Source organism: Nicotiana tomentosiformis, chromosome 2 (assembly GCF_000390325.3).
Source record: "Nicotiana tomentosiformis chromosome 2, ASM39032v3, whole genome shotgun sequence".
Lineage (NCBI taxonomy): Eukaryota > Viridiplantae > Streptophyta > Magnoliopsida > Solanales > Solanaceae > Nicotiana > Nicotiana tomentosiformis.
The window spans coordinates 54537289-54557692 of record NC_090813.1 but is presented as its reverse complement, the minus strand read 5'-3'; the positions used below and the strand labels follow the sequence as shown (position 1 = coordinate 54557692).

The window sequence follows — 20404 nt, the reverse complement described above, 5'->3', positions numbered from 1 at the left end:
TATTAATTTATTTATTCAATCTTGCACTTAATTATTCTATTGCGTAGCTAACAATAGAATACTATCTACGAATTTATAGTTGAACTCAAAAGTGGGAACTATAGATTGCATATAAGATTGAGTAGAGTAAGTTCTTGAATCTGGGCATCAGAGAATAGATTCACGATTAGGATAGACATATTCTAGTTGCCTTACTTGGTTATTTTTGCAGGAAATATACATGCGTTCTTGTCACTTTTAATTCTATAGACATATATTCTTAGGTTGATTTGAACAGGCAAGCGAAGCATCAAAAGAAATTCGCGAGCATAATAAACTCTGCTAATCAACATATTAGATAAATCAAGTGATTACATCAATCGGACAAACGCAATAGGAGAGACGTTAATCCCATAACCCTTGAATATCTCCATCTCATTGAATTCTTTCTAAGTGTTTGTTTGCTCTATTTGTGATCGTATTTTCTTGTTTGCTTATTAGTTTCATAGTAATTTAGTTACAAAAATCACAATCATTTTCTTCACACTTATTTGAGCAATAAATTTATAAATAATTTAGATTGGACAATAGTTGATCATAAATCCTCGTGGTAATGATACTTTCTCATCACTTTATGACTTGTCGATCGCGTGTGCGTTTGGACCCAACAAGTTTTTGGTGCCGTTGCCGGGGATTTAGAAATTAGCTAATTGTCTGAAATAAGCTTTTATGTGTTTTTGTTCAGGATTTAAGTTGTCTTGTTGTTTCTGACTCTACAGGTGTTCACACTGAATGCTAAAAAGAAGGAATAGTTTGATCGATCTTCCGCCTTTTGATCCTAAACCCGAAAGATTCTTCCACAGGTTAAGGAGGGAGGCAGAAACAAGAACAAGAATTGCAAAGTTGGCATTGTAGTCCAAACCATATCCAATCGAGATGGAAGAGAATGAAGAGAGACCAGTGATTGAAGCCGCAAGGCCTAGTCTCGTGAACATGATTCATGCTATTGTGAAGCCTGATATAACTGGACACTTCGAGCTGAAGCAGTACATGGTGCAACTAATTCAATCCACAGGGCTATTTGTGAGTTTGTCGAGTGAAGATCCCCAAAGGCATATATATAATTTTTTAGAGATTACGGATACATACAACTATCCGAACGTCTCCAAGGACTATGTCAGACTGACTTTATTTCTTTTTTCTCTAATGAGGCAAGCAAAGGAATGGTTAAACAAAGAGCCCGCAAACTCGATCCACAGTTGGGATGATCTAGCACGAAAATTCTTAGTCAAGTTTTTTCCACAAAGAAAACAAAGTCGCTGAGGAGCCAGATTCTTGGGTTTCAACAATGAGATGGTGAGACTCTTTGTCAAGCTTGGGAAAGATACAAGAAACTACTCAGAGACTGCCCACATCATTGTTAGACTAATAAGGTGTTGGGACATACTTTTGTGGATGGATTGGACGAGACCTCCAAATTAAATCTAGACTCAGCTTGTGGAGGAAGTTGCATGCAAAAGACATACAGTGAGATTCAGACTCTACTGAACAATTTCACTGCAAACGATCATAACTGGCAAAGTGGGGGTGAACCAAGAAGAATGATCAAACAGAACGCAGCAGGTACACTCGAGCTAGATGAGATGTTAGCTATGTGGGCTGAAATTTCTAAACTTACCAACCAAGTAGCTAAGATGGCAATGAGTCATGGGCATTAGATGCAACAAGTTGAAAGTTGTGAAATTATGTGAGCCACCATCAGACTATTTATTATGTGAGCCAGCAGAGTAGAGGTCCAATGAACCAAAGTACACAATATGGGAATACTTACAATCCCAACTGAAGGAACCACCCAAATTTCTCATGGGGTAGAAATCATGCTACTCAAAATCAATACAAACTCAAAGAAAACTACAATCAGCCCCAAAGGCCACCACAACAGGTAGAAGAAAGCACCAATGATATATTGAAAAGGTTGTTAATTGACAACCAACAACTTCGAACAGACAACCAACTACTGAGGATTGATTTTCGAAATTTAGAAAGACAGATTAGGAAACACAATAAAATACCCAACCTATTGGAGCACTCCCAAGTGATACTGAGAAAAATCATATTGAACAGGTACAAGCAATTAATCTAAGAAGTGACAAAGTATTAGAGGAGGTGCCACCTAAAAAGTATGTCCCTATAGAAGTTTTTGAAGGATTAGTACCTCAACCAGAGGTAGAGGCTGAAAAGAAAGATGATGAATAAATGCAGGAGATAGAGTTAAGGCCACCACCGCTTTTTTTCAAAGGTCGCAAAAATCAAAAGATGATTCAAGTACAAAAAGTTCTTAGATATCTTGAGCCAGGTGCGTGTAAATCTACCTCTCGTAGAAGTGCTACAAGAAGTTCCTAAATATGCCAAGTAACCGAGAGACATTTTGGCCAATAAAAGAAGATTGACAGAGTTTGAAACGGTTGCACTTACCGAGGAGTGAAGTGCTAGAGTACAGAGTAAGATCCCGCCTAAGTTGAAGGATTCAGGTTGTTTTACAATTCCCTTGGTGATTGGAAAACACGAGGTTAGTAGATCCTTGTACAATCTGGGAGCGAGCATTAATTTGATGCCACTATCAGTGTTCAAGCATCTCAATCTAGGAGCACCTAGGCCTACTACTATAACTCTACAGCTAGCAGATCGGTCATTAGCAGTGCCAGAAGGAATTATTGAAGATGTGCTGGTATGAGTGGGGAAGTTCATCTTTCCCCACTGATTTCATCATTCTTGACTACCTAGCAGATGAATAAGTGCCTATTATTTTGGGGCGACCACTCCTGGATACTGATGGAGCACTTATTGATGTGAGGGAGGGCAAGCTAAAGATGAGAGTGCATGATGAAGAAATTACATTTAATGTGTACAATGTTCTTAATCTTCCTAAGCATTATGAGGATTTGTGCATAATCTCTATGGTAGAATCGAAGTTAATAGAGTGAGGTCTTTATATGGAGTATACTGGCATGGAAAGACTCTTCAAGTTAGAAGAAGTGGTGTTGAGAGATGAATGTGTAAAGGTAAAAGAGAAAAGGGTCAGAGAGGAAAGAGGAGATCCTCCTAGAGCGCGCAAAAAGGCAAAACTCCATGGAAAGAGAAGGAAGCGAAAGTTCCCAGCCTAAGCAGAGTAGCAGAGTCGTGCCACGACTATTAAAAAGGCACTTGTTGGGAGGCAACCCAACATGTATTTTATTTTTTTTATTTTAAAGATTTTTAGTGTTATGTTTTATTTGTTTTTATTTTGCAGATTAGGGAAAGTCTGAGTACTCGAAGTTGAAGCTGAGGGACAGGTTTGAGCTTAAGTGTGGGGTCGTCATGGCCCTTAATATTGAGGATCATCTTGATAGCTAGGCTCTAGAGGGTCTCAAGGAGTATTTCTCATCCTTGTTTTAATATATTTCTCTGTGATGCATGCATCGAGGACGATGCGTAATATAAGTATGGGGTGGAAAAAAATACTTTCTGAGTGTAATTGTATAAAATTTTTCTTTCTGATTTTTATTGTAGACCCTGTAGTTAGTAGTAGTCTAGTTTAGAGTAGTAAACTTATTCAAAAAAATAGACTTTTCCCGACGATGGATCTCTTGGACATCTTTCTTGAGGGATTAAGGTCTGATTAAAAATACCAAAAAGACTTTTTTTTAGGATAGTTAGGTAGTATCCCTTGGTTTTCTTTGGACGCCGATTCTTTTTCAAGGGTGTAGCATGAACCAAGTATTTTGCTTTTAACTTTTTAGGAGTAGGATAGGAAAAAAATTGAGCTGCTCTAGATACCTATGACATGTTTGGTGCTGGCACATTAGGCTATGGCATACGCTTTGTCTTTCTGTTATATTTGATTTGAAATGTGATGCCTAAGTGAAATAAATAATCTACTTTGTGACGCCTTTTCTCAGTTGTTTGAATTGTATGTCACTTAATACATTATTGCTTAAAATTTCTCAACTATATGTGCTTGCTTGACTTGAGAGTTGAACAAAACCGTCTTCATTGAGTCATGTGCAATATGTGTGTAAGGATTCGTGATATTCTGTGCTATCCCATGAAGTCTAGATTTTGCCCTATGTGTTATTCGAAGCGAAATCATTAAGTTGTGCTAGTCTAGGAGATGCCGTAGGCAATTCTTTGCTTGATCATAGATGTACTTGTCATTTACAAATAAAACTTTTCTGTTGCTATCCCCTTTGATGAGCTTAATGACCTTTTCCTTGGCATTCACATTACAAGTCATATCATGATTTTGTTCTTAACTTGAGCTTGTTGAACCTTTACCTCCGAAGGCACTTAGGCGCTAAAAGAAGTAAGGTGAAAGATTGGGAAGTAACTTTCGAGTGGAACTATGGAAGGGCCTATAGGTGCACTAAAATTGTGAAAAATTCCACTAGTCGATGAACCATAATGTATGGAGTGTGTGTAGAAAAGAAGAAGAAAAAATGCAAGAAAAAAAAACTACATATAATGTTGATAGTCAACAAGAAAAAGAAAAAAAACAAACACACCTCCTAATCTTCCTACTTCGTGCTAGTGGGAATGTAGAAATGCTTAATTGAACGAAAAAGGCTATATGTATATGGCTTGTGGCGAGTGAATTGGTTGAGAAGAATATTTGCTTGATTCTTGAGTGTAGTGTATTAAAGTGCTTAGGCGGGTTAGTCATTATTCCTAAATATAACTTACCCATTCCTTAGCCTATATTACAACCCGTAAAGTCTTAATTGATCCTAGACTTGGCTAGCTTAGATTTGTAGAGATGTACACTACGGACAAGCTTATGGTACGACCACGGGATATACATGAATTTATTTGTGAGAGTTGGCAAATTTTATTCAATTGTATGATGCCCTTAATTTATGTTCAAAGTGATATTTGAATGTGTGGACTATTTCTATATTCACTCTCTCATTTGTTGGTGAGGGCATTGGATCTCATAACAGATTGGTAATATTGTTAATTTCTCTTGATGGGTGAGCGCGCGAGTTGAGGGTGCTTAGTGGTAACGAGTCAGCTCTTGAGGTAGAGTGGTTATGGGTAGGTTGTTTGAATTGGTTGAATTGAAATACTTATACTTGGGCATGTGTAAAACGGCAAAAATATGAATTTTGTATGTTCATTCTTGATTGCCGGTATCGATCTAGCCAAAGGTAGAGTGTATGGTTGAAAAATTAAATTGTTCTTCCCTAGTTGAGATGTACATTGTTGGGGTGTAGTTATAGTTCCATTGCTCGAGGGCGAGCAAGAGTCTAAATATAGGGTATTGATATTCGGCTCAAAGTGTGTATATTTATATGCATATTGCCTCACATTTTACTCGTATTTTGTGGAATTTGAATGTGGAATATAATGATTTATTCTTATTCGTGATATTTTTATGTGTAAGAGTCACTTGGAGGAATGTGGGACGAAAGTGCACGACTTAAAGCAAAAAGAGAACAAAAGGAGAAAAGTGGACAGTGCAGTGCCCAGGCTAGCGTGGGGTGCTACCTGGGGCACAAATTCCAGATGCAACAAAATTCCTAGCTCCAGGGCTAGCGCCCCACGCCACCTTGGGCACTGGGTGACGGGAAGTTGTCCTATTTCGCCCGGGACAAGGTTATTTCGACCTAAGACGCTCTCAAATCATATAAAAGCAAGTCTAAACCTAATTTGGAGGGGGAGACGCTACTTTGAGAGAACAACACAAGCACAGAACAGTCAGGAGCACATAATTCATCGATTCTTCCATCCTTCATCTAGTATTCATTGCTTGTACGTTTAATATTTTGATTATTGTCATGAACATGAGTGGCTAAGAACCTTATTATTCTAGGGTTCTGGGTCGTTTTTGACTATTGTAATTTGATGGTTGATTGTGTTGCTTGATTCTATCATATTAATTTATTTATTCAACCTTGCATTTAGTTATTCTATTACGTAGCTAACAATAGAGTACTATCTATGAATTTATAATTGAACTCGGAAGTGGGAACTATAGAGTATATATAAGATTGTGTAGAGTAAGTTCTTGAATTCGGGCATCAGAGAATAGATTCACGATTAGGATATACATATTCTAGTTGCTTTACTTGGTTATTTTTGCAGGAATATACATGCGTTCTTGTCAATTTTGATTTTATAGACATATACTTGAATAGGCGAGCGAAGCGTCGAAAGAACTTTGCGAGCATAATAAACCCTGCTAATCAACGGATTAGATAAGTCAAGTGATTACATCAATTGAAAAAATGCAATAGGAGAGACGTTAATCTCATAACCTTAGAATATCCCTTATCTCATTGGATTCTTTCTAAGTGTTTGTTTGCTCTACTTGCGATCATATTTTCTTGTTTGCTTATTAGTTTCGTAGTAATTTAGTTACAAAAATCACAATTATTTTCTTCACACTCACTTGAGCAATAAATTTATAAATAGTTTAGATTGGACAATAGTTGATCATAAATCCCCCAGTCTTCAGATCCTATGTGTGGCACATCTCGTGGGAACGATACTTTCTCATCACTTTATTACTTGTCGGTCGCGTATACTTGCGTTTGCGTTTGATCCAAATAAATTTGAAGTAGGTCGTCGATCAAAATGGCAACCTACTAAAGTATATTTTGTGGCACATTTGCTTACTTATTGTAGCAAGTTTAGTCGCCATAAAAACTATAATAGCTTATTTGGCGACTAAGCTCCTTATTTCTTGTTAGTGCAGGACAAAAATAAATAGTTCATGAATTTATTATGACTACTCTTTGGGTTGGGGGGGTGGGTTGTTTGATATATAAACTAGGAGGGAATTTGATTTTACATTAACGAACTATATGATTTCATTAGAGGAAAGTACGAGATAATGTATTTCCTTTTAGAATTCAATATTTTAAGGGAATAAGAAGTTTTAGGATTTCGATTTGTACTTTAGGTGTCAAATGTGTTACTCCAAATGATTATTGATTGTAAGGTTTTATTTTTCCTTCTAAAAGGTTTTGGTTTCTAAACAAGTCAAGATTCCTTCAAACCACTCATTTATATTTTATATTGTTGTACATAAATAGTAAGTAGGAGATACTATTGAAATAATAATTGAAAGTTCAATTTGTTACAGAAGACGTCATATCAAACTTTGAATCTAGTCATCATTAAATGAATTTGAACTTATCAAACTTGAGAAAGTTATATCAAACAGTATTGTTAGTAAATGATATCAAACATTTTCAATAACTCAACATCAAGGGGATGTATAAATTGATTTGGAAAGAGTATTCTTTTCTCATTAAAACAGAAAAATATTTTCCTTCCTTTGTTAGCCCACTTTGCAAGTTGTTGATTTCTGTTCAAAACAGGTAAAAACCAATCTCAGAAGTTGAGTGAATTAAGCAACACGTGTCAAGGATGACCAGTCAGTAGTGATTCAACCATGTTAACACTAGATACAAATATGTGACCGGATAAGAAGTAATTCAAAATATGACCGTTACGGAAGACCTCAAGATTCTTCCGGCCTTTATTAGGCTTTATTACCTTTTATTGTAGCATTAATATAATAATTAAGAGAGCGTAATTTGTAATCATGCACCATAGCTCTAGTATACATAGAAGCTTTCATTCTATTGTAAGTAAGGGTGGCAAGTGGGCCGGGCCCGGTCCTAAGTGAGTTTCGCGGGCCCGGTCCTAAGTGGGCCGGTCCTATGCGGTCCGGTCCTAAACGATCCCGGGCTTCGCGGGCTTATTGCTGGAACCGGCTCGGGACCGGGACCACGAACTAACGGTCCCGGGTTAAGTGGGCCGGTTCCGGGCCTAAACGGGCCCAACAGAAACTTTGTATTTTTAATTTTTTTTATATAGAAGTTAGAGAAAAAAAATAGTAATAAAGATATATAAGCTATATTCGATTTATATACTATATATACATCTTAAAATATATATATACTATATTATATATACATAGTATACATCTTAAAATATACTATATATATATCTTAAAATATACTATATATATATATAGTATAGTATAGTAGATCTTAAGATATATATATATCTTAAGATATATAAGCTATATATATATATAGTAAGATGTATATATAGTATATCTTAAGATGTATACTATCAAATATGACTTATAAACTATGTATATATATTATAGTATATATATAGTATATTATAGTATATATATATATATACAAACACTATACTATAAAAACAGTAAATGTAGCAGCAGCTAATGTTTAGTTCTTCACTTTACAAAGAGCTAGCACAACTTACATATCTTATTATTACAAAATTTTACACTGTAAAAAGCTGAAGATTCACGAGGCAGCATCAGTTGTAGCAACTCTACAGGAATACTTCTTAACAGGTGAACAAGATGAGCGAACTTTGAAACTGCATGCCAAGGTTACGTACACTTCCTACTTAGAGAACTTCTCTCGATCGTGTGGAGAAGAATAGTTGATATTTGGACCCTGGGGAATGATTCCAAAAGGATTGATGGTTGGATGGCTCCCATAGTAATGCATTTTGATGTGTTCCATGTTGACGGTACTGCTCATGCCTGGTATTTGGAAAATGTCTTTGGTGTAATTGAACAGATGTGGATATTCACGTAGTAGCTTCTTGTTGCACTTGAAGTGGACAGCATACACCTGCAATTATCCAAAACCACTTGGATCAACTCCCTAATCTGGAAGAGCAAAGGGATTGGACGCAGCAAAATATCTGTCAAATGCTCATGCAATCATAAAATTTGATATTCACCAATAATCTTCTCAACCATATATCGAAAATCCTGTTTTCCTTTTTCTAAAGTTTGGAAAGGGATCTGGTTTATTATTCTTTCTCTCAGTGGCAAAGTCATTAATCATACATGAATATGAGCGAGGTCTTTTTGGCCTCTCTCTCAGTGGCAATGACGGACAAATGTTAGACCTTGTAGAAAAAAAGTAAACCAAATTTCTCTTCCCCCTCCTCTCCCACGCAAAATTAAGAAGAATTGGACGACTTAAAAAGGCATTGCATGACACAACATATCAAGGAATCATCTTGAGCAAGTCAATTTTCTAAGCCATTCTCTCTATAATAGGATAGACAAGAGTGGGTTGCTCTAGTGGTAAGCACCCTCCACTTCCAACCAAGAGGTTGTGAGTTCGAGTCACCCCAAGAGCAAGGTGGGGAGTTCTTGGAGGGAGGGAGCCGAGGATCTATCGGAAACAGCCTCTCTACCCTAGGGTAGGGGTAAGGTCTGCGTACAAACTAACCTCCCCAGACTCCACTAGTGGGATTATACTGGGTTGTTGTTGTTGTTGTTGTTGTTTCTCTCTATAATAGGATGAAATCCACGAATGTAATTGGTGTTTCCTCATTTTATTCTCTCATCTTCATCTTATTAAGATTGAACTGGTTTCTAAACGACTTACAGCCATAACATGGTCAGCACGAGTCAAAGTGCAATACATGAAGCAGAAATTGAGTCTTTTTGAAAAGGTAAGCGAGTTGATGTGCTGAAAGCGAGTTGAACATGTACTTCTGGAAAGATATAACTCTAAACAGTTTTAAATGGTTAATAACGCAGGATATCAATTGATCAGGTTAAGATATTGATGCATTAAAATTATGTTTAGGTAATTATCTCCATATGAATCAACAATCAATCAATATTAATCCTTCTTTCTTTTCCAAAGAAAGAAAATAGACTGCACCAAAATGCTGATATGAACTTTCAGTACAGCCTAAGCTAGAGAATTTTTAAATTCACACTTATCCTAGATTGACATACAATTCTCTAACCAAACAAAAAAGACTATTGATAACTATCAACATTAAGTGTAACAACAATAGTTAAACCTTGTTACCAACAATATGGATCCTTTGCTTCCATTATGTTTTGTCCTTAGTTAAGTCCGTATTGATTCCCAAGTTTTGTAGGTCATTTGAGACAACTTCTCTACATGTGATTTTAGATTTACCTTTTTCTCTTTGAGCACCTTTAATTGTCATGCCATTGCATGTGAACTAGTGGATTTGGAGGATAGAACTTGGCTAAGCCATCTCAGGCGAGGATGTGATAATTTCTATTCTTATTCAATAGTGTATGTCATATATCTATCTTTTTTATAAGGATGGCATGCCTATAGCTATGTTAACATTCGCATCTTCATGCCGCTTATCATCTGAGGTAACATTCATTCCCATATAACTTATCAACAAAGAGTAAAAAAAATAAAAATAAAAATTAAAAAGAAATTTATTCCATATAATATTCCTAGTCTTCCGTCTCTCACTTCACTTTCATCATTATTATGGGGCCTTTTCTTGCAGTGTATCCATTCTATCTTACAGCTACTTATCCTAATACCTTACTCTCTATGGTATTTCTCCTTAGCGAGTTAGTTCCAACTTCTAATTGACTCACATGCTAATATTGTCAATTTAACACTACAACAACAATAACAACACAGTAAAATCTCACCAAGTGGGGTCTGGGGAGGGTAGAGTGTACACAGACCTTACCCCTACCCCAAAGGAGTTAGAGAGGTTGTTTCCGGGAGACCCCCAGCTGTCAATTTAACACTAACATCAGCAAATAGCATATACCATGGAACTTTATCCTATATATTATTGGTTAGCTTATCCATAATTTGGGTGAACAAGTGCTAGCTCAACACATATCGCCAGCATAAACTTAGGGCTATGACAAACCTACAATTATCTCCAATTCTCCATAACCTAATCTAAGGGTTTAATATTTTAGTCTATAGATTAAACCTATAATTGCGGCTCTCCATTTTTTCTTAGTTTATGAGTCGACCTTCGACTTAGCCAGGTCATTTAAGGTAGTAATGGAGTTATGCTAGGAAATCTTGGGTCCTCTCCAAGTGAATGCTAGATGCAATTCTTAGGAAATGGGAGGTCCATTTTTTGACATATGCGAAGGTCTATTTGTAAATCAACCTAGTAGGGTCGCAGTGCGAGAAGATCCACTGGTTTTAATGAGATCAATGTACTTCTGAGCGGTTCAGATTGTTTGGAGGGCAAGTACTGACGTGACCTGCTCATCATGAAGGGGTTGATTGCCACACTAGTAACGTTTTAATATTGCAGTACATAGGAGGAATTTGAAGCTTTAGCAATTAAAACGAATTCAGGGTTAACTTTGGAATATAAAAAAGTCTGGGACTGTTTCATGAGTGTAAATTCAAAGGACTAATTCCCAATCTCTTAGGGTTTAAATCTTTTATTCTATGTTTCTTTGATGGAAAGAAATGTTCTATTCGAAGATTAATACTTTAATTGCAGCTACCAATTCTTTTCCTTACAATGAGTTGCCCTGCTACAGCTAGATGAGTCATGTCTGTGAATCTTGGGTACTTTCGCAGTAAATGGTAGAGACAATTCTTAGGAAATGGGAGGTCTATTTTAGACCAATATAATGGGGCAAGACTATTGAAGGCCTATTTTTCAAACACCTTCCAAGAATGCAGCACGACTACTTGACAAACATAGGCTGAGTCTTTCATAGATAGCTAGCAGTGATGAGAAGATCAACTGGTTTTATTGATGTCAATGTACTTCTGTGAATAACGGCTCAGACGTTAGGGAGGGTAAGTACACCTGAAGGGGAAGATTGCCACATCAATAAATTTTGAAGTTGCAGTATAAATAAGTATCCGAAGCTTTAGCATTCAAAACAAACTGAAGGTTAACTTTGTAATGAACCAGTGGCACTGCGGATAAGAGAATACAAAAAGCAACAGTATAAAAGCAATCTCCTTTTTATATATTTTACTAGTTTCTTTTTTTTTTTTGGTGATGTTTCTAAGACCAAATAATTCACTTTGGCAGGAACAGGGTCCATAAGAAAACAGTTACTAACCTCGTCAAACCTAATCAGGGTGACAAACAAGCGAATATCTGCTTCAGTCACTTGATCTCCACATAAGTATCTCTGCTTGCTCAGTATCAGCTCACATTTATCCAAAGTTTCGTACAGTTTTTGCACTGCCTGCAAGGACATAAAGGTAATAACTTTTTCTCAGATAGAACTGATTGACAACCTATTAATTTCAAGATGTTTAGCAAATGACTCCTTTGAGTTTTGTAGTCTACTTCAAAAGGTGGTAAAAATTTACCTCATCGTAAGGTTCTTGCTTCGTTGCAAAACCACATCGATATACTCCGTTGTTTATTCCATCATATATCCACTCATTTATTTCATTGATTTGGGATTGCAAATGAGGAGGATAAAGGTCTAAAGCTGAATTCCCAGCTATGTCATTGAATTCACTATTAAACATGCGTATTATGTCTGAACTCTCATTGTTCACAATTGTCTTCAGTTTCTTATCCCAAAGAACCTATTAGAAAAACCAGACCATCAATCAACAAAAATATGAACAGACTAAGCAAATAAATGTTAATAAAAATTCTATTTATTGATAAAACATACCGGAACTGTGTACTTTCCAGAATAGTTTGTACTCGCAAGCTCATATAGCTCCCTTATGCTTTTCGCTCCATTAAGAGGATCAGGATCGGCTCCTGAATCCTCGGTGCTTGATGAAGCAAAAACCCATCCCATGTGCTCATCGCTGTCCTTCGTCCTCTCCCACTTAGGTTTAACAGACTGCAAGCCAAAAACAATGGAATGAGACTGCTAGGAGTCCAAACTTGAGTCCAGGACATAAGTTCATTCAACTGCTTACTGTGAAACTAATGGCTTGGTCAAGTCCTTTGATGTTCAAGTAGGCAAGGCACCTTGATGCCCATGGGCAAGCATATGATATGTAGAGGTGGTACCTCCCAGATTCTGCTGGAAAACGGGAATTGGGGTCCCTTGAGATGATATTACGGAAGGTTGAAGCAGTTCTCTCAAAAGCACCAGTTGCTGACATTTCATCCAGAGCGGAACGAGCCATTTGTAGACTGTGCTGGAATTGACCGGTAAGATCAGATATTAGTATAACCTTTCATCCTTTTGAACCAGAAGCATAATTGAGCATGATACCGTGTCTTAAAGAAGGTGTCATTTGTTTAACAAAACATGTGCCACCTTCACTTATAATTTTAGAGAAGTTATAAATGATGCAGTCATTATATCCAATTGAATAACACTAACATATGATCCATGTTCCTGTTAGTGGAGAGAAATATAACTACTATGCAGAAAATAGAAAATCCTATCACTGTTTCGTTATATTAATTACAGCGCTGCTTGTTGTATTACTCTATCTTTTGTGTTGGTTCTTGCAACAAATTGGGTAGGGTAGCAAAATTGGCTCTTATTCTTTCTCAAACAGGATTCATAGTTCATATCAAGAACTTATAATCTGGAGAAACACTACAATTTCAGAATCAAAATTACGCATAAGCTAATTCCATACCCTTTTCCTCCCCTTCTCTTTGTGGGACCCAGCTCAATTTGCGGAAAAGTGAACCAAGAAATTCAATTAACTAAACCCTTTCAGACTCCATGACAAATTAAACTATCAGCTAAAACCCTGAATTAGAATCGCAATTTACACAAAAGAATAAAGCACAAAAATCTTTTCTTCATTTTTTGTGATCACGATGCAAACCCACCTGAGACTAGATAATTACAGAGTCTATAATTCCTTTAAGAAGATGAATTAGCCATCTTGTATAAAGTGTTTCAAAATCATAAAACCCTCAACACATATAAAAATGATACAAAACACATCACCCATTGTGCTGCTGCAAAAAGATTAAGAACTGAAATTAAGTTGATTACCTTGAAGGAGAGCTGTTGGAATCCAGAAGTGTATTTCAGTGTTGTTTGTACTTGGATTACTCTGTTTATAAAAGGAACGTTCATACTTGTATATATGAAAAATATGATCAAATAAAAAATGCAAAGTACTACCTGTGTTAGTTTATTTTTATTGCTATTATTGTTGACACTCTGAGTCTTGATAATTGCACCTATAGTCACGATACACAGAGTAAGTGGGAAAATTTTCTGTTGTTTTTCCTTTTTTGTCTTTTTGGACAAAAGATTGGAAATATTAATCTAATCATCTTTCGACTAATTTTGAAGAATTAGTAGACTTGAATTGAAAATTTTTATTAGAAAGTTTTAATATTCGAATGAATTAATTTTCTAGCAAACTCGATATTATAAAATAATTCTTTATTTATTGACTTTAGTCAAATTCAATGGCAAATTGGAATTTAGTTGGTGATAATGATGTTTGGCAAATGTATGATAGACATAAAGAGTATTGTGTTGAATTTCTTATCTTTATTATTTAAAAGGAAATATAAAAAGGAATTATGTTTTAGGTTATACCAAGAATAATAGTCTGTTTGACCAGGTTTTTTTTGACCAAAAGTGCTTTTGACCAAAAATTGAGGTGTTTGGTCAATCTTTTAGAAGAAAAAAAAGTATTTTTTAGGAGAAGTATAAACAGTTTTTGAGAAGTAGAAAAATGTAGCTTCTCTCCGAAAGCACTTTTCTGATAAACACTTTTGATAAAAATACACTTAGAAACAGTTTTCAAAAATTTGGTCAAATACTAATTACTGCTCAAAATGCTTTTTCTTTTTTGCTACATGAGGCTCACATCATTAATGAATACATGCTTTGTTCATCCAAAAGTTGTTTCTTTCTCGATTTCTCATTTTGCGTATCTCATTTTGTTTGATACCATTATTATTATTTTTTTGCTAAAACATTGAAGTATTACCATAGACAGCCAAATGTTTACGCCTAATGAGCACTTCAGAGAGATCTCCAAAGCCTCGAGCAAAGAAAACATCACTCAACTAATTACATAGCTATTGCCTCAAATAACTACTTCTACTTGCTTTCCTTTCCTAGAGTATTTCAGGTGATTTACCCTCTCTACAATATCTTTCTTTATCTGCATAAACACAACCTCAATATTTACATTTATCCCTCTAAAAAGTTTTCAATTTCGAGCCTTCCATGTGTGGTAAAGCTTTGCACCCCATATTGCTGCTGCTAATTCCTTCTTGAACTGCTTCCAATGTATGTTTTTGATCCATTTCATACATTGAGTTGTCTCCTTCCTCTGTATTCTGATACCCGACCACGTTTCCAGTTCATCCTGTAATTTCAATGTCCAACTACACTAAAAAAAAGAGGTGTAGCTGGTTTTCAGCCTTGCTCTCATCATATAAGGAGCACATTCCATCATCTACTGGTATATAAAGTCTGATCAACCTCTCTTTTGTTAATAACTTCTCTTGCTTAGCCAATCATACTATAAACCTATGCCTAGGTAGCATAACATTGTTCCATACCAAATAAGCTTCTAACATTTTCTCCATGCTTCGCAGTAAGCTAATATAGCTTCTACTGACAGAATATGCACCATTTGTTGTTAAGTAGTTGCCATTATTGTACCAATTTGTCATAGCTACTTTAATGGAATTAAGCTTCCTCCAGTACCAACTGTCAACAGGTGGGGTGTGATACCATTATTATTATTAGTGCTATTTGTACATATTAAGAGAAGAGTCGAGATTTCGTGAAATTTAAATCAAATGAATCTACATATGTCTTGAAATTTAATTTTTTGAAAATGACAATCTTTTTCGGTCTAAAAATGGGTCCTAGTGCACTATTTTGATAAATAGTGTTAAAAGGTGCGCAATTTGATTTTTGATAAAAGTTTTATCCTTAATTGATTATCTTCAAAAAATAGATATCTAGACATTCTTTAAAATAAAATGTAGAAGAGTTGTATCGTTTTGACCGATTCCTAAATATATTAGCTTTATAAAGAACAATTTAAAGCATAAACAAAATTAGTTAACAACCCCCCCCCCCCCCCCCAAACCAACAAAAAAAAAAAAAAAAAAACTGATCTTCACAATGGATTAAACTAAAGGATTAACTCAGATGAAAGATCCGCAAACCTGAATTGTTGCAGTTGGGAAAATGATAAGCAAAACAAATTGCCAAGTGCAAAGAACCCACATGGGATGAAAGTAAGACACATAAATTGTAAAGAAGGGAGTACATGATATGTTCTTAACAATGCCAAAAAGAAAGAAAGACGAAACACTACAGCCACTTCGCACTTCTACTACGTATCATCTCCTCACCTCAACAGTAGCATTTCAACAACAGCAACATCCATACAGCAATGCTACCTTTTATCTTGGTATGGTTAGCATTCTTTCTCGTACCATGACTGAGAGGCTCCTCGAGTCAGTAACTTTTTTCCATTTATGACATCCAATTGATAATCACCACTCTTGTAAAATGTTTCATCCTTCACAAACTCACTACGAACGAAAGAACTTAAGATTGGTCTGTCAGTCGGAAATGGATGCAAAGATTAAAAATGATGACGCTTAAATACCTTGAACACGCTAAGAATCGTCGGGCTGGTGACATTTCATGTGAAACATAAATAGTTTGAACATGCAAAGAACTGTTGGTCTGGAGACGTTTCATGTGACACATATGTGCAATGGTGGTTTGATGCAGCCAGCAATGTATACCACCTCTGTCAATAAACATGTGTGAATCCTCTGTCATGTATCCTTTTCTTCTGATCTCAAAAATTTGCAATAATGATATGAGAAGACTCTATCTTACCATGATGTTTAAGCATCAAAATCCAAAAATGAAACACCTTCCATACAAGCAGCTACTTAGCGATGACTTGTGCTATGGATCTCCTTCATTACATACGACTTGACAGCTGCATAGTGTGCTAGCCAACTTCTGACATTTAAAAAGAAGGGAAGCAAAAGGCTTATTGGTATTTGTTGTCAAATAACTGTCCTTCATCACCTCTCTCCTGCTGTATAATACTTTCTGTCTACTTTTGTTCTCCTTTTCCAATATTGGATAATTACGTGAATATCAAGGAAAAGAAAGTTACCTGATTTTCTGACAATAACAATTTTGCAACTGTTAACTTCCTTCAAATATCAACAGGGCGTTTGTGGAGCTTCTCTTACGAGCACATCATCACAGTAAATTAATTGAAAGAGTTACATTCAACAACTTTCCCTGGAAAGAATCTTCCTCAGCTTGGTCATCTGCCCCAACACAAGATCTACAAGATCAAATAAAAACACTGCAAATAAAAGAATGCTACCTGTATCTTATCTATCACAAATGCTTAGGAGAACCATTATTCATGAAACACTCGATTTTAAAAATATAAATGCATCGAAGAACCAAAAATCAAGTCATTCAAGGAACTAAAATGGTACCAGATGAGAGATGATGGAGGATCTTTCCATTTTAGACCTGGCAAATTCTTGCCGTTTTGTTGATCCTCATTATGGGAATTATCAAGAGATTCTAACCTTAATAGGGCAAAGCAATCTTTTTTAACCTGCTACTTGCACGGCCACCAAATAGCCTTTCGGTTGTTGTTCAGCAAGTCACAAGATCACTCTGCCATAGATTCTCCTGTTTAAGCGAAATCATACTTATTAGAATGAACCTAAACAAACTCAATTCGAACTGAAATGCTTTGGCAGTAAACGGGGCACAAATAGTTGCAATACTAAAGGAAAAAAGTGTAGTTAATTGGGCACCCACATAAAGCAAGACACATATTTATAGCAAAACAAGCAAAATTAACACGCATACAAATCTTACCAAAGTCTTTTGTTATCCTCTCATTCATAATGGACACAAGGTCATAGTTATTGCTTTCATAGCACACAGACATAAAGGCTGCAAGAGTTACTCGATCCACACTCTGTTGTTTGTCCAACAGTTTATGGAAAAATAGAGCAGCTACATCCACATTTTTTTCACTGCAAAGCTTCCTGACGAGGGTACATACAGTTCGAATCCAAAGTTTTTTGTCTAATCTATCTAAAAGGTCCATGGCAATGGTTGGTTCATTGTTCTTGCAATACTCATAAGCTAAAGTCAGCCGTGTTACTTCACATGGGGGAATCCCTTTATCAGTCATTGAATTGTAAAGTTCTCTAGCTTCATCCAACTTTGATTCCTTACAAAGCCCACTAATCAGAGCACCATAAGTGAGGCTATCAGGTGCACAACCATATTTTCCCATCCTCTGGAAGTACTTCTTCGCCATGGCCACATTTTTATCTCTACAATATCCGCATATCATTGAAGTACAAGTCTCTTTGGTAGGTATCAAACCTAAACTTACAGCATCATCAAAGAGCTTTTCACTGTCTTTCATTTTCTTTTGCCTACACAAGGCAGCAATTAATGTGGTGTATGTATGCATATCCGGACTGATACCAGCTTTGACCATCTTACTGAAAAGGGCAAAAGCTTGTCTGTTATCTGCTAGCTTGCAGCTCTGAGATATGAGAATGGTGTAAGTCACTAAATCTGGAGAGATTCCACTTTGCAAACCTTTCTTCAGCATCTTATAAGCTTCTTCAACCCTTCCCTTTTTACATAGACCATCAATGACTGCGTTATATGTAAAAATGCCTGGTGTCAAACCCTTTTCATCCATCACACGCAAGAATTCATAAGCAGCATCAAAGTTACCCACTTTACAGTACCCATCGATGAGAGCAGTGTAGGTGTTGGCGTTAGGGACCAAACCTTGTTCTTGCATTCTGCTCAGAAGCATCTCTGCTCGATTCAATTTTTCCTGTTTGCAATATCCAGCTATAATGGCTGTATAAGTATGCACATTAGGCTTGTAATTGTCACTCTTCACAAGCTTTAGGAATAGTCTAAATGCCTTATCCATCCAGCCCTTCTTGCAAAGACCGTCAATCAATGCAGTATGAGTGAAAACATTTGGTTTTAAACCTTTTCTAACCATTTCCTCTAACAACTCAAATGCATGCTTAATTATCCCTTTCTTACACAATCCATTTATCAAACACGTATAATTGACAACATTTGGAGCCAACCCCAATTCAACCAATTGATTGAAAATCTTCAATGCTCTATTAACAGACCCCTTTTCACAAAACACACTCGTGATCAAAGTGCATGTCGCATTATCAACAAGAAATCCCCTTTCTAGCATTGCACTCAGCCACCTATCAGCCTCTGCAACTCTACCCATCCTACAATAAGCAACAACCATTGACTCAAAACAAAAAGAATCAGGACACACTCCTCTGTCACACATTTCACCGAACACCTTCTCTGCCATCTCAACATAGCCCATCTCAGTAGCAACACTAACAACAGAATTCAAACTCTGAGCATTCAAAACCAACCCTTGATTTTGCATCTCAAACACCATATCTATAGCCTCTTTCAACATACCAATTTCACCAAAATTCCTCAACATAAAATGCATTACTTCATGGGCTCTCTCAAAGTTTCCATTTTCAATCAAATACATAGCTAAAACTATATAAAGCCTCATAAAATGCCTGAATTTCACATACCCGATTGCCCAGTAAAAGAAACTCAATGCCAGCATTGAGCCTCCCTCATCAGCAAGAGAGGCAACAACTGTTATAGCCTGTTCTTGAGTCAAATACTCAGAATCTATAGGCAGTTTCAACTTGGGAGCTGTGGATTTGAAATGGCTAATTTCTTGAATTTTGCAATATGATTCACACACTAAAGAACAGACCCTTTTGACAACTGAATCAAAATCTGAAGAAGATGAAGGCAATGGGTTTGTTGTAAAATAGTCAATTTTGATATGGCGCCAAGAGGGATTAAAAGTGAAGATGGGGTGAGGTTGGGTGAAAAGGAGGCCATTGAGGAGTGTGTTAGAAGCTGTAAAGTGGTAAAATCTGTAGAGACGATGAGATGTAAAGGAAATCATGAAAATGCTGTACTTTGAGAGATTGTTGGGACAACGGATTCAATAGCCCTCACAGACACAGAGGATCTAATATAAACAAGTGGTACTTCAAATATTCAGGCTACACTTTATAGGAAACTAGGTGGGCGTTTGGACATAAGAATTGTAAAATTCCGGGGAAAAGAAGTGATTTTTTTTTATATATAGGGAAAATGGTATTTGAAAACTAGAGTTGTGTTTGAACATAAATATAATTTCGGATTATTTTTGAAGTTTTGTGAGTAATCTAACTGAAAATTTTAAAAAACAGTTTTTTGGAGTTTTTCAAATTTTCGAAAAAAATTCTATAATCCATCTTCAAGTGAAAATTTAAAAATTTATGGCCAAACACTAATTTCGAAAAAAAAAAAATGAAATTTTTGGTATGTCCAGACAGGCTCTAGATATTGAAAGGTTCGTGCTGAGCATGCGCCCAAAATGTAAAAATGGCGTGTGGTAGCCACTAAATAAGGTGGTGTTTATTTTTTATCCACCAATTCTAATGTTGAGCAAAAATAGCCACTACTCTATTAAAATTAATATGAAAAGATATTTTTACCCTTTCTTCTATTTCTTTTATTCCCAAACCCTTCCTTTATACGCTTCTCTCATTTAAGTTCAGAGCCAAAATTTCATAGGTAAAATTTCGC

At 36.1% G+C, this 20404-nt stretch overlaps 2 protein-coding genes and 1 non-coding gene across 14 annotated transcripts; all 3 read right to left on the bottom strand.

The window, feature by feature from the left end:
• Nucleotides 1-1295: 1295 nt before the first annotated feature.
• On the bottom strand, nucleotides 1296-1402 carry LOC117278942 (small nucleolar RNA R71). The gene has a single exon (XR_004509315.1). It is a non-coding gene; the product is annotated as a small nucleolar RNA R71 (small nucleolar RNA).
• A 6771-nt stretch (nucleotides 1403-8173) lies between these two features.
• On the bottom strand, nucleotides 8174-13964 carry LOC104104808 (uncharacterized). 4 transcript variants are annotated; one of them, XM_009613015.4, is made up of 7 exons: nucleotides 13874-13964; nucleotides 13742-13802; nucleotides 12696-12915; nucleotides 12440-12616; nucleotides 12123-12347; nucleotides 11867-11995; nucleotides 8174-8639 (listed from the first exon to the last, which is right to left on the bottom strand). In XM_009613015.4, exons 3-7 carry the CDS (start codon nucleotides 12906-12908, stop codon nucleotides 8406-8408), a joined length of 978 nt encoding a protein of 325 aa, XP_009611310.1. In that variant the 5' UTR covers nucleotides 12909-12915; nucleotides 13742-13802; nucleotides 13874-13964; the 3' UTR covers nucleotides 8174-8405. The 4 variants fall into 4 exon arrangements, with proteins under 4 accessions (XP_009611310.1, XP_009611291.1, XP_009611316.1 ...); XM_009612996.4 differs by having other exon boundaries at nucleotides 12696-12920; nucleotides 13742-13901; XM_009613021.4 differs by having other exon boundaries at nucleotides 13742-13879.
• A 1887-nt stretch (nucleotides 13965-15851) lies between these two features.
• On the bottom strand, nucleotides 15852-19830 carry LOC104104762 (pentatricopeptide repeat-containing protein At4g19890). Of its 9 annotated transcripts, none has more exons than XM_033658349.2 (5): nucleotides 17603-19830; nucleotides 16872-17410; nucleotides 16583-16711; nucleotides 16344-16490; nucleotides 15852-16281 (listed from the first exon to the last, which is right to left on the bottom strand). In XM_033658349.2, the coding sequence occupies exons 1-2, from the start codon at nucleotides 19734-19736 to the stop codon at nucleotides 17391-17393; spliced, it is 2154 nt and encodes a 717-aa protein (XP_033514240.1). In that variant the 5' UTR covers nucleotides 19737-19830; the 3' UTR covers nucleotides 15852-16281; nucleotides 16344-16490; nucleotides 16583-16711; nucleotides 16872-17390. The 9 variants fall into 9 exon arrangements, with proteins under 9 accessions (XP_033514240.1, XP_009611220.1, XP_009611225.1 ...); XM_009612925.4 differs by having other exon boundaries at nucleotides 15852-16266; XM_009612930.4 differs by having other exon boundaries at nucleotides 15852-16490; nucleotides 16872-17048; nucleotides 17209-17410.
• Nucleotides 19831-20404: the final 574 nt, after the last annotated feature.

Coding starts and splice junctions, on each gene's coding strand:
- LOC104104762 (XM_009612920.4), bottom strand. CDS start 19,736: ATGATTTCCTTTACATCTCATCGTCTCTACAGATTTTACCACTTTACA. Junction 17,411..17,602: donor GAGGATAACAAAAGACTTTG/GTAAGATTTGTA, acceptor TCGCTTAAACAG/GAGAATCTATGGCAGAGTGA.
- LOC104104808 (XM_070195354.1), bottom strand. CDS start 13,825: ATGAACGTTCCTTTTATAAACAGAGTAATCCAAGTACAAACAACACTG. Junction 12,934..13,748: donor TCTGGATTCCAACAGCTCTC/CTTCAAGGTAAT, acceptor ATCTGATCTTAC/CGGTCAATTCCAGCACAGTC. Junction 8,640..11,866: donor CCCTGATTAGGTTTGACGAG/GTTAGTAACTGT, acceptor GGATAATTGCAG/GTGTATGCTGTCCACTTCAA.